The sequence below is a fragment of the Colossoma macropomum genome, unplaced genomic scaffold (assembly GCF_904425465.1).
Source record: "Colossoma macropomum unplaced genomic scaffold, Colossoma_macropomum, whole genome shotgun sequence".
NCBI lineage: Eukaryota > Metazoa > Chordata > Actinopteri > Characiformes > Serrasalmidae > Colossoma > Colossoma macropomum.
In genome coordinates this window covers 11,399,747-11,414,212 of record NW_023494800.1, presented here as the reverse complement: position 1 = coordinate 11,414,212, position 14,466 = coordinate 11,399,747, and the positions used below count along the sequence as shown (strand labels likewise).

The 14,466-nt window shown below is 39.4% G+C and overlaps 1 protein-coding gene across 1 annotated transcript in view; it reads right to left on the bottom strand.

Annotated features, from left to right (window-relative positions):
* The window catches only part of cacna1bb (calcium channel, voltage-dependent, N type, alpha 1B subunit, b), a 230,221-nt gene that overhangs the window by 139,969 nt on the left and 75,786 nt on the right, over nt 1-14,466 (bottom strand). The window contains exon 6 of the mRNA XM_036587925.1: nt 176-267. Within this exon, the coding sequence (XP_036443818.1) occupies nt 176-267 (92 nt within the window). The remainder of the gene's footprint in view (nt 1-175; nt 268-14,466) is intronic.

Here is a 14,466-nt window from a genome sequence, read left to right as displayed (position 1 = left end):
AGAGAGAGGGAGAGAGAGACAGCAAAAAAGACACAAAGAGGGGGGAGAGAGAAAGAAAGTGAGAAAGAGAGAGAGAATGAGAGAGAGAGAGAGTTATATAATATATAGAGAGTTAAATAGTTTTGTTTTTAGTTGTGATCTTTCATCATAAGCTCAATGTCCTCTGCACACTTACTGGGAATTCCTGATACCAGCTTGAGAGGTCTCAGCACTCGGACGGCCCGCAGCGTCCTCAGGTCAAAGTCTGAGCCCACGGTGGCCAAAATCCTGCAGGACACACATACACACAACCATGTATTTTACAGAGAACATACCAGTGTCAGCTCATTTACAGCCTGTTAGACCACCAGTCACCAGATCTGGAAATAGACCTGAGAAAGACATGATGCATCAGATCTCTTTCATATCCAAGAGAGTCTTAGGAGTCTTAAGCAGCAGCACTGGACATTACAAAAACACACCTTCATAACGTTCTTCCTAGAAGACAGAACACATGCTAGTTACAGCCCCTCAGCTGAACACCAGTATGATGTCCAATTATATGGATTTAACTATATTGTGAATACTGTGATAATCTCAATAATAAATCACACACAGCTTCACCTCCAAGACAAATTAAACCAGAACCATCAATCCTTTTTATAAAAAAGTGTAGCACACAATATAAACATCAGTGTCATTTATTACATTTGAGAGGGGTTATACAATTATACAATGATTACTACACATGTTATTACTACTACTACTACTACTACTACTACTACTACTACTACTACTACTACTACTATCTCTACTATTATTACTAACAGCACTACTACTACTATTCTACTATCACAATTATGATTATTACCTCTACTAATGACTATTACTACTACTACTACTCTTACTATGACTATCATCTCTACTACTGTTACTACTAATACTAGCCCATTGCTACTATTACTACTATCATCACTACTGAAATTTTTAATCACTACTACTACTACTACTACTACTACTACTACTACTACTACAATAGTATAGTAGTAGTGTAGTTGGTATAGTGCAGCATAGTTGTTATGGTGTAGTGGCTAATACCACTGCCTACACTGTAGACTGGGGTGCAATCCCCCACCTGGACAAGCACCCTATACCAATAAGAGTCCTTGGGCAAGATTCTCAACAGTGCCTTTGCCTACCTCTGGATAAGAGTGTTTGCCAAATACTCTAAATATACTTTGACTACTATTTCTTCTGCTATAAGTACCACAATTACTATTACTATTTACTTATAGTTAGTACTCAAACTTGTTTGTGTACCAATGTTGTCACAATGCAGATTTACAGAAAGGTGCAGTCAAACTCTCTAAAAGCAATGGAAAGACACCCTGAGAGGAACCAATACTCAAAACGTGAACCCATCCTCCTCTGGTTGACACTGGATAGCAAAACAATAATGCACAATATTAATATGAATAAAGAATGAGGAATAAACAATAGTGAACATTGAAAAAAGTAAAAGAAATAAGTTTGTGATTAGACAGAAGTATTTAGATTAACTAATGGAAACCAAAGACTACTGTTAGAAATCTAAGTGATTATTAGAATTAAATCCATGAAAAACCAATGAATACTCATACTATAAATCACTTTATTACTAATGGTGCTACTACTGGTACTATACTACTACAACTACTAATACAACCACTATCCAATTCTATTATTACTGCTAATAATACTACATTACTATTACGATTAGTACTACCACAATCACTACTACTACTACTACTACTACTACTAATAATAATAATAATAATAATAATAATAAAACACAAATACTTTTTTTATTATATCAAGATGGTTTAGAGTGGAACATATTGCAATATAAATTTGAGCTCACATCACTCACTCCTACTGCGTGTCTCTGCGTGTGTGGGTGTTCTGGAAAAATTAGCATAATCTTATCTAATCCCATCACAATGCGTGTGCTGGGATGACAGTGATTAGATGTTGCCAGGGAGATGAGGCTGGCTAGCACTCTGCACATGAGTCTGGATGTGTGGAATTCCCCTCCGGACCTGTGGACTGGAACCAGCATGTGTGTGTGTGTTCCTGAAGGCACGATTACATCACTTTCCTCAGCCTCTAGCAGAAAACTATACAATACAGGCCTGAAGGTCTTCTCTCCTCCCTCACCAAACATCTGATCCAGGCTAAAATTATACTCAAGTTGTGCACAACTGAACAGGAACAAGAGAAAATGAAAGAAAGCATGAGAGATAAGTCAGTTCGCAGTCTGCATTATTCAATTAGATACAAGTGACTTCAGTTGACTATTGTCAAAAGCTTTCATTGCTCTCACTAATGCAACATGCAGGGTATAAAGACAGCTTCTGCTGCTCACTGAGGGAACTACAAGTCCTGCTCTCAAGCCCTGGACTCAGAGACAGAGAACAGACGAGTGAAATGGAAAGAGGAGAGGAGAAGTGCAAGAATCAAGGAGTAGAGCAGAGGGAGGTGAAGACAAAGGAAGAAGAGGGGAAAAGAAATTATGGAGAGGTGCAGAAGGGATAAAGAGGAATGTGTGCAAAAAGAGTATAGGAATAAAAGAGCTGGATGAGAAAAGGAGTGAGGAGCTACAAGAACAAAGATTGAGAGTCGGAACAGCAGGTGGAGGACAAAGGAAGGGGGGGAGTGGGATGGGAGGAGGAGAGGACAGGGCTGTAAGCGTTCCATTAAAAATGTAGTCAAGTTAAGGATTATTAATTATAGATTTTTCTTCTCTTAAAATGTAATTATGAATATAATTATCTATTTTTTTCCGATACCATCTGCTAAAGCCTCCTAGCTCCCCTTGGCATTCATATCACTCTATTGACATTATTGTTAATTATTTCTCACCTGTAGCTCATTAAAATGAGGAGAGAAATTCTGTGGAAAGCGCAGATTCTAAACTTCCAGTTGGGACCACCAATTGAATTGTGTCAGTAGTGGTTGAGGTCCACCAAAAGTGAATGTACCTCGAATGCACCTCCAATACAGAAATCTGATTCATAAATAAACCAAAAATCACACATAAAAATGAAATCATGTGTGTTTTTGTGTGCACCCTTTCAAAACAGCAGTCCTGGATCTGCTACTGTGCACCACATTTGAGTTCACAAGTAGAAGAGGAAACACTTTATTATGATTTCAATTTTATGAAAGGTTACTGGTGTGAGTATAGTCTTGTTTTTGTGAGGGAAAAAAAAATACCTTTTTGCCATGTTCTTTTTCTGCCATGCCGAACAAAATGCAGACTTAATCTTGTAATGAAGAATATAACTCAAATACAAATGTAATAACTATGTAATTATTATGTCAATTATGTAATGTGAATCAAAAATACAGCAAAATGACAATATCTTGTAAGGGATAAAGATGTTCTGGCTGTTCAGAAATGCCCCAGAAAAATGTGACAGAGCTGTCACAACACCCTCCCCCCATACCCCCTACCTACCCCCCATCAGCATCCACATACTGAGAAACACAGAAAGAGAACAGAGAAAGAGCCTCTATCTCCTGCTGAAATCCTCCCGAATATACGGAAAGGCCCTCTGCTGGTGAAAAACTGGAAGTACACTTTTTATAACCTGGCAACATGGCAAGTTCATTCACACAACCCAGAGCCGTAATCATAATCAGGCAAACTTTCTGCTATAAGAAAAACATGAAATAGTTTTTCGCTGTCAAGTTCAGCAGTAATTAAGATCCTAGAGTCCAGCACATTGTGAGCCCAGAGCTCTCAGAGAGACTTAACATTACATAACACAGACATAACGGAGACATAACACATTACAGAGTCTCAGAGAGTTTACTGTGCTATATTAGCAGTGTTGTTGCGTATGCCTCGGAGAGTAAGGCGGCAGTGAGAACACAGTTTTATGATTCTAAATGATCCTGTTGAGGCAGCAGCTGCCACAGCGAGAGAGAAGAGCGCTTTTTAATATCCTCCTTATCGACAGCATCGTACATCTCTGCAGGAGGCCACTGGCTTTGGCCACAGGAAATATAGCTGAGGATGATATCTGCCATTGCTCAAAACACACACTGCATACACACACACACACACACATAGACGAGAAGCCTCAGTGCCCATAGCTAGACATCCTCCATCAATTAGAGTCATGACAAATCACACAGACATCCAGATTAAAGGCCTCAGTAGCTTGTTATGTGATTCACTCTGGACTTTTGTTAAGCTACACCATCACATTTATAACATAAGACGCCTCTTGCACATTCTGCTTAATTATCTCCTTAATTATCATCCTTGAATTGAATTCTGTTGAAAAGAGATTCTCATCTTTCAGTCAATATACTGATGCTACAGAAGAACAACTTTTGGTTCCATAAAAACCTTTCAAAAGATGGTTCTTTGGAAAATTTTTGTAAACGAGACGTGCATGAAGAACCTTTTAAAGAACCTCTGCATGTCAAACTGGGGACTTTCCAGGCCAAATTGTTGCAGTGATTAGCATTTACCCTCATCTGACGCTCTGAATTCAGTTCATGAAGACCTTGCTAATTAGCTGATGAGCTGAATCAGGTGTGTTTAATGAGGCAGTGCGCTGAAGTCTGCAGTGTGTTTGCCCGCGAGGACTGGAGCCTGACACATGCTCTACATAAAGTAAAAGATTCCCTAAAAAGTGGAATAGAAACTTCTTTAAACTCTTAAAATCCCAGGCTTATTATTCAAGTAACTACAGGGACTTCAATGCAAACTGGTTGAGCTGTCCTTAGGTTATAGAAGTGTTAATAAAACTTTGGGCCATGTGAGGCATTAAATGTTTACACTGTAAAAACAAAATTGCTGCTTTAACTTAAAGTTAGTGTCTGGGTCATCATAAAAGTTTGAGTTCACTGAATTTTGAATAGTAACAGAATAAGAATCTCTGTTTATGCCCTATAAACTTATTACTGGAGATTCAAATAACTAAAATTTAAGGCAGTCTGGACGCTAGCTTTTTAGGTTAACCCCCCCCCCCCAAATCAAATTTGATGAAAGTACTTGTTTTGAAGAACAAACACTGACCAACTACATTTCTACCATTATTTTTGTCAATTTGTGACATCAGATGAAGTAGAAAAAAGATAGATTAGAAGCTTTACAGAATGTAAATGAAAATCATTACATATCTACGTAAAGTAACAATTAAATTCCATATAAATACCTTATTATGAAAATTAAGCCTACAGCCAATCTACGGACATAACTCTAGACTAGCCCTATTCCAGTTGGATTGGTTTTACCAGAGGAGGTTCGGTAATGTAATTTGTGAGGGTTTTGGCTGTCCAATTCATACAAGATAAAGTATCTGTGTAAAGTCTAAAGTTGCCTAAGATGGGAAAGTAACGTCACAAAACAGACAGACAGTGTTAATGACAGTACGTCACAGAGGTCTTCAGACAGGAAACTAAATAGATGTCTATAATGTCTACGACGCTCATCTAGCTAAAGCTGAGTGTCTATTCACTCACAGACAGATGTGCAGGAATAGAGAGTGAGTGGAGAGAAGCTGATCATTTCCTCCTGTGTCACAGTGAAGAGCTCGTAACTGCAGAGCCCCTCCAGCAAATGAACTGTTACAAGTAACCTGCAGCAAGTGCTACTCACTCTCTGCCTTCCGCTGACTGTGGAAATAAGTTGCGTGATTTACAGATTACATTATGTGGAATGGCCACTGGGGGGCATGCAGGATTCAGCCTGTGATTCTGTTATTAGTTCAACTCAGACACTGCTGGCTCGCTGTGTGTGAAACTGTGGTTGTGTTGAGCTGCTAGTGAGCAATGGGGAGTGAAAGGGGAGGGAGGAGTAAAAACAATTCACAGCTCTCCACAAAGACTGCTGTGTCAAGAAAAAGCACACGCCTGCAGCTTCTTTGATATAAAAAAATTGTTCACTGCTGCCTAAAACACTTTTACACATGTTGACGTGCTTGTTCACCTAAAAGTGGTTTCTGGTTTTGTGAATCAGTAGCCACATTTACATGCAGCCTAATAATCCATTAATAATCTGACTAATAGCTCAATCGGAATAGAATCAGAACAGACTAGTCCGATTGAGGCCATTCGGCATACAGTTTCCATTCGATTGAACGAGGTGGGTAACCCTGTAAATAATCCATTACATACAAGAATAATAATCATGTAAACACCTGTATCTGATTCCATTCCCAATCGGAAAGTTTAAGTATGTTCTGCGCATGTGCGTCGCGTCATAGCGAAAGTTTATAATGTTCAACATGGCGGGAGCAGAAACTGGTCTGCAGAGGAGACAAAGTTTATGCTCTGATCTCTAAAAGACGGCGGAGGGACGGACGTCCAGCTTATGTGTCTCAGAACACGACGTCTTGCTCCTATTCCTATTCCTTATTTTAAAGTAATTAAAAACACAAGCACTGCTCACTGCTGCTCATCTCACTCTGACTGGACTCACGTAATGCTCGTTGTCATGGTAACATCTACACTAAGCGATACTCTATGCATGTGGTTAATTTTGGATCGGATTACTTGTGGTGTGCATGTAAATGGAGATTTTCAATCAGATTGTTCAGGAGACTGCATATAAACACCTCAGTCTTAATTTATAATCAGAATATATATAATCGGACTGGCAAAAATCTTTGCATGTAAACGTAGCAAGTGTTACTGAAGAAAAATGCAGGTTTTTCACACTCTCACATCTCATTTATTAAAATGGTTCTTCAAAGAACCATCCACTAAAAGATTTTTTTACAGTGTCAGTCCTTATAACTTCTTTTGGCACCTTCAGATTTAAGTGTGCACAGTAAAATTACAGCAAATGTAAATCAATTTTGTTTATACTCTAAATCCTGACCTCATTATTCTCAACTGTGTTCAGCAGAAAAAGGAAGAGAGACAGACAGAGAGAAAAAGAGAGAAAGAGAGAGAGGAAGGAAGGTAGTGAGAGACGTCTCGACCTCAGTAGGGAGTACTGTTAGGTAATTACTGTTGCACCAGCTGCACTGTGCTGGAATTGAGGTTTTCACACATCCCAGTAAGAGACGGTGCTCTCTCAGGAGCGTCCAGCATCACACAGTGGCTGTCAGTCAGCCCGATGGGACGCACTCACCTCAGCCGTGCGGCACTAGCAACCAGCACACACACTCAAAGCAGCTAAACAGGAGTCTGCAAGCTGCTCTGTGATGCAACCGGTGAGTCCCTATATTTTTGGTCCACGACAAATCTTACATTGCCATTCACACTGCAGCTGCAGCACACCCTTAAAGGAGTGGTTTGGCAAAAAAATCAGATCTACAGAATTTTCCACTTACCTCAGCTGTTGTTCAGATTTGGTGTAGAAATTTGGCTTCTTTAGTTTAGCGCTGGAGTTATGAGTCTACCATTGATAATAAACAGTACAAGTCAATAGTCACCCAAATCCTACATCCCCAAAACTATATTTATATATATATATATATATATATATATAGATGAACAACAAAAACACGGAATTGGCCACACAGCTGCACGACTATATATATACATATATATATATAGTCATGCAGCTGTGTGGCCAATTCCGTGTTTTTGTTGTTCATCTGACAGAACAAATACACCTCCAGTGATTCAGTCCACAGACTTTTCAAGACAATAGGTCTTGCGTCCATCCAAACATGACCCCTCCTATCTTGGTGCCTTTTTTTTTTGCACAGAGCATATTTTTTTTTTCACTTGCATACGTGAGTGAAGAGTGACCTCCATAAAGAACCACTCAGATTACACACTCTCACTTTCTGTGCTGCTACAAACTTATTTATAACATGATTTATATATTTTAGATCATAATCTACTACAGTTTTATGATCTTGTTGGTGTAACAGCAGAGGTAGATAATCCAGGTCCAGAAAGTAGCTGCTGCAGGACTGAGCAAACTAGAGCAGTTCGTAGAGAAAAGAGAAGAGGCAAGAACAAGAGTTGGAACAAAACCCTTGGGAGGGTTTTAACTTTTTTTAACAACTAATTCCCGGTACTAATAGTGTCTGTGACGTCATGATAAGTAGGCCTTTAACATGAAGCTAAAACAGGGGCAAAAACAAAGTGTGAGGGGTGGCAAGTAGCATAGTATTAAGAGATATGAACCAGCAGTCAGAAAGTTGTTCAAATCCCAGGATTGACTGGGTACTCCTGGTTGATTAAGAGAGGGGAACCAGCAACTTGAACGTTGTTGGTTCAACTCCCTGTCACCCCCACGTACACAGTGCCCTAGCTGCGCTGCAAAATGACCAATTTCTTTCGTAAAACAGATCAGTAAAGTAACATATAACTTTAACAGACCTACTGTTTATGTGTCACATTTTAAACATGCTATAAATCTCTAATTAGAAACTGATCGATTCTCACGGCAAATGTCTCTTACAGGAGCCGTACCTTAGAAAGGGCCTGTCACTGTGGCCTCAGGGAAGACAATAAAGCCAAGTTCACATTCAACAACAACAAATCCCTTCCCCCTTCCTATCCTGAAAGGAAAAAAACAATCTCAATCGCAATTTATTCCTGTAATGAGGATAAATTGGTCCCCTCCTAGAGCTCTTCTTCTGGCCATTACAGCTAGTTCAATTGCTGAAGCTATCTAGCATGTCTCTTTATTTAACGCTGCGGCTGGGCGTTTCTCCGTCCACATTAAGCGCTGATACTGGCTGTGCTCCAGCTCGCTGTAGATGAGGAGCAGAGTTCACCACTTCATTGTCTTGGTAAGGAGAACCATAGAGGCACATGACCCACCGAGCGGAGGAGGAGCTCCCACAATGCGCACGAAGAGCAGCCTAATGGAGTCATCCTGCCTGCCACAAGCCATCAGTGTCATACACACACACACACACACACACACACACAAGCCTGTCACACTGCACTGATAACACTCATACAAATTCTCACTACAGAAATAACACAAATTGAACACAACCATCAGCCAATCACACAGCAGTGATTACGCACACTCATATCAACACTCACTCTGTGTCCTACACTCGTAAAAATAAAGATGCTAAAAGAGACTTCACTGGAACAATATCACACAGGAACCATTTTACTTGCGCAAAGAACTCTTTAAAGAACCATCTTTGTAAATGATATGTATGAGTGTGAAGAACGTTCAGTTTAAAGAAGATCTACATAATGTACAGGTTCCATATTATTCCCGCATAAACACACTGTACATCCAAGCCAAGAATCATTTAGAAGCACTTATTTTTAAAGGACCAATATCCTAATTTATCTATTTATTTTTTATTTTTTTCCTGATGTTCACATATGACCTTTGTGTAGTTTTATGCACCAAAAACATTATATGACCATTTTCCAGCCTTTCTGTATCCCTTAGAATTAAACAGGCTGTTTCTGTAACTGTGTCCTAAAGTCCCAGGAAAGTCAACAGTGTAAAATACTAAGAGTTAGTATTATACTAAAATAGTGTTATACTAACAATCCAAAAAAGTCTGAATGAAACAACACCACCGAAATATAACTAAATACGGTCTAAAAAAAAGCTCATCAGACCTATGAAAGAACTGTCTAGGTGTGGTCTTAAGATTCGAATGGGCATAGTTGACAGACAGATAGCAGGCAGTTAAATGAGCTAACTTGATAAATTAGTTATGCCGCTAAGTTAGCTTGGTTGTTAGCATTCTCTGATAGTTTTTCTAAGATGAACAAAGAGAAACTGTAGGGAACACAGTTTTGTTGAAGTGGTGTAGGTGGGATAAGTCACATCTGCCTTGTGATTGGTGCGGGCACTGATTACGTAAGCGCTACTCAAGATGAGAACTGCCCAGTTTACATCAAAAAGGAGAATTTTGGTGAAACACACTGGCAATTTACATTGGCATTTGAAAGTTATTCACAGGACATACTTTGTATGCATTTGTTTTGTGCCCACATAAGCCAGACTAAACTACTAACAACGAAAATATGAATTTAAGTTGCTTGGGGCTTTAAATGCTGATGTATGTAAATGATCTCTGATCTGATTGGCTGCCCTGTATTGTGCCTTAGTAAAATAAGCACATATTTATAGGTATGCCTGTAAATAGAACCTCTAGATAGGACATTTTAATAGGCTAAAAAATACTACCAGTGTTAAAACTATAAGGCTATGAAGCTTCTTTTTCACCAGCTTCTTGACTGAATATTCCCACTTCACCTTAAATGTTGCAGCAGTTGTGATTAGCTATTACAAACATTAGCAAACGGGACCAAACAATACTGACCTGTCGTTTCTGTGAAACAGCAAAAAAAAGTTAATGTTACTCAGCTGCCAAGCAGAAACAGAGAAACATGCTCATATCATGCCTTTCACTCCTCCATGAAGCTGGTCAGATTCTTTTTCGCCAGCTGCTTCTTCAAATTTTCCCGTTCCACCTTAAATGGAGCAGCAGTTCAGAATGTAAGTTAACTGCTGCACCATTTAAGGTGAAATGGAAAAACTGAACAAGAAGCTGGCGAATGTCCTGAGAAATGTCCTCAGAAAATGTTACCAGCATTAAAATAATAATTAGGATATTCTGACAGACTAAATCAGCTTATCAGGGGGTGAGCAGCAGCATTAAGCTTAGTTTTAAGGTTCTGAACATTTTTATATACCACAGGGTGCGACAGAGGCGATTTTTCAAAATCTTATTCATTCAGCCCATAGAGAAATCGAGCTTAGACCCGGAGTTCCTAATGCAGGCATAAGGGCATGGCATCAACTACAAAATGACAACACAACTACAGTGGTCTACGGGTCAGATTTGCAGCATTGGCAGTATAATTTGGTGAGTGGTATGTTTTGAAAGTTCAGTAATGTTTACATACTACATAACCCTTTTTTGAAATAAATTAGTTTTAAAAAGACATAAAAAGTGAGGAAAATTTGATTTTCCATTATTTCCACTTAAAAGTGCTGATATACTAACAGGAGCAAAATATACAGAAAAGCATCAGAATGAATCCTCCAATGATTTCTCTTCAGCAGCGGGTGATTTTTACCAAACGTGCACTTGTATGTTGTGGGGCTTTCTAAGTAAGCATGTTTTATTGCATTGTAAATGCTTGGTGGCAGAGGAGGCCTGAGCAGCAGGGTACACACCGTTCTTTAAAGAGCCACTGAGTGACTGTCAGCAGCTTCAGAGCTGACTGGAGCTCAAATCTCCTGTGTACAGTCACTTCCCTCAATTAAAATAGCAGGCTAAGAGAGCGTTTTATTCCTAACCAACCCGTGCGCTCTCTCTCTCTCTCTTTCTGTCTCTCTGTCTCTCTCTCATCCACTCCAAAATGCTCATAATTACTGCCCGGCCCTTAATGCGTCCCCAGTTGATCTTACGCTAATAGCACAGTGTAAAAACACACAAAAACTCAGTCATCTGCATTTTTGCCTCCATCGTGACTAGTCACTAGCCCCCATTAGTCACCTCCACACACAAGTGGAAATGGCAACAAAGGAGAACAAACATGGCTTCCAGCGAGAGAATAAACCTAATCTAGTGAATTAGTTGGGCTGGGTCAGAGATCCTCCCTTTTAAGGCAATCATTGGCCCCTTCCCTCAGTTTCATTTCCTCAATATCATTTCCTAAATCAATCCATTACCCTTGTAAATAATGGAGTGTGATGCTATGACTGCCAAAACAAACATGGTCTAATCCAATTTGGCTAAACTTTCTAGCTATTGTAAACCAGCTAAATAGCCGGATATGACCCTGACTAACGGCTTGTTGAGGGTGTTGTTCCATGTTGTTGCAGTGCATAAAACCAAGTGTCCCATTGCCCTTAGACACTGATATTCCATAGACACTGATACGCATGCACTCTTACTGGTGTGGGTTCTCGACTGTTTCCTCCCTTTCAACAAGGCATGTAAAAGCAGCAAGGGGTGCTAGTAGCTCCCTATTGTGGAAAATGTTTAGCCTGCTTAACATGAGCGAGTGAGTGAGTTATAATGCCAGATTCAAAAGGTGCCCCACACCTAAAAACGTTTTGCAGCAGGAGCAGCACCACAGTCAAGCTGTTTTGCTTTCCAAATGGGATATTTTGCATGAATTTTGTTTATATTTTATTAGTAATTTTACTTAAACTATACTTGATTTTATTGAGTAATGAATGTCAATTTTTGTTTAGTTTTTTTAAACTTTGCTTATAGTGTATTTCATCAATGAACACATTGTAAGCTGTACAATGTCAAAACCCACCAAATATGCATGTTGTACTTTACAGATTAGGTGTGTCAAAAATTGCAAGTAAGACTCATGATCTCAACTCTAAGCCAAAACAAAATGCAGCCCTAGTCAGACCTTTCTTCAAATCCACAGAGCTAGGTAGTGATGGACTGCGTTGATGACGTTTTTGCACCCTTAGCCCCCTGTGGCTGAGCTTCAGTGTGGTGGCATTAAGCCATGGCCTTGGGGAGGGCACCAGGGCATCAGTACTTTATTACAGGCCCCAGCGATCAGGCAGCCTGCAAACGCACACAGCAAATTAAAAAGATTTGCAGAGCGTGTCTGAGGCAAAACGTTTACCTGCTGCTTAGCACATGCCTGAGCTACTTTGCCACTAAGAAACACACACACACACACACACACACACACACACACACACACACACACACACACACACACACACAGAGCTAGCTAGGCCAGTATACAGAAAATGCACCAAAAATAATATATTGCATTTGGAACTGACACTGGGTGTGATTAGTCTACACTGCTACACAGCTGTTTCACTGAGATAGAGGCGTAACAGTGACACATGAAATGATATTTTTTTGGTTCGTAACCACAGCCATTGAAAACTATAATTGTTAATTACATGCTGTCTTTACAAATTAAAGATTTTTACATATGTGTCTAAATGATCCACAACAGCAAGAATACTGAAGCACATGGTAGCATGCACTAAATTCTATTTGAGATTACCTAACAACTTGACATGGTTTAAGGCAGAGATGTTTGGGAGTCATGTCGAGACTGGACTCTCTGGGGCACCAGAGAGAATCAAGAGTTTACTAGAGAATTTTAGTCGTATTATTAGCTGCAGTTTAGTCTCATTGGCTCACATTTATCAACCATCCCAGGGTAAGAGCACTGATCTAAAATCAGGTCTCATCAGCTCATGGGATTTTATTCAGTGTTGAATAAAAAGCATTAGCTGATCCTAGATCAGTATTATTACTCTACAAAGTTTGATAAATATGGTCCATAATTAGTGAACCTTACTAAAAACTGTCAGGTTTGACACGACTTTCATTAGAGAAAAGCTTTCAGTCTGAGGGGCAAAACTGATGCAGTATGTGCAGGAAATGCTGTGTTTAACTCTAACTAGGGTCAGGGTTACGGACAGATTTTAAGTGGCCCCCAGCTTCTGTTTTATAATGTATAAGTGGCCCACCAGCCAGTACGTTGAAGTTCTTCCTTTCACCTGATGGTGGCAGCTGACCAGACGCTCTAACTCTTAAATAATTTGATTATTTATTATAAGTGCTTATCAATCCAAACTGCTCTGAATGAACAATCCAACAATAAAAGAAGTCTTGTGTGTTTTTTATACAGTGATAGAAAACACGGTAGCTCACAGAACGCTCAGATTCTACTCGTGATATTTAGAAAACTTTAATCATTTGTGAATAATATGTTGGCTCTCAGGTATTCTAACACAGTACAATCTGGCCCTCTTAGAAAAAGTTTGGACAGCCCTGCTCTACGGTCTAAGGGCATTTCCTCAATGTTAGCATATCTTCTTAAATTTGCCTTTAAAGGCACTTAAATGACATGACACCCATATGTTTCATCTGAAAATGCTGTTATCTTCATTGCTACTTTCCAAAACTGCTGCAGTAACTTCTGCAGCTGTAAACTCTTTGCATGCCATTTCACGTGTATTCGATATCAACTCAATGAAGAATGAAGCGTTTCCGATATGATGTGACTAAAATGTAGACGGACATATGAATCCAGCAATTACACACAGTGAAAAGCAGATGATGTGTATTTCAACTCCTCTTCATCGCCTCATAACTCCTGATGTGAGTCACGTACGATTTCACAATGAGATGGAATGGAAAGGGCTCTACAGATTCAGGAAATGTCTGAACCGTATTTCTGTGCTGTATTATTACAAAGATACAAAACCTATATAGAAGTATCGAATTTGACATGCGGTACAGTTCGTGGACCCCAGAGGGTTAAAGGAAAGAGGCAAAATAACTAATCCACCTGAAACTTTAGTGTTTTAAAGGAATGTGATCTGTAACTTACTAAAACTTCAGCTAGATTAGCTGACAACATGTAATAGCTGGCATACTTGCAATCCAAGCTACATGCTAGCAAACAGTTTCAAGTTTTTTTTTCCTCTTTCCTTTAAACACTGCATGAAACAAAATTTATTCTGTCCATCATGTTGAAAATTTTTTCTACACTCTTCAAAAAAGATGGTTATTCAAGGCTTCTTTA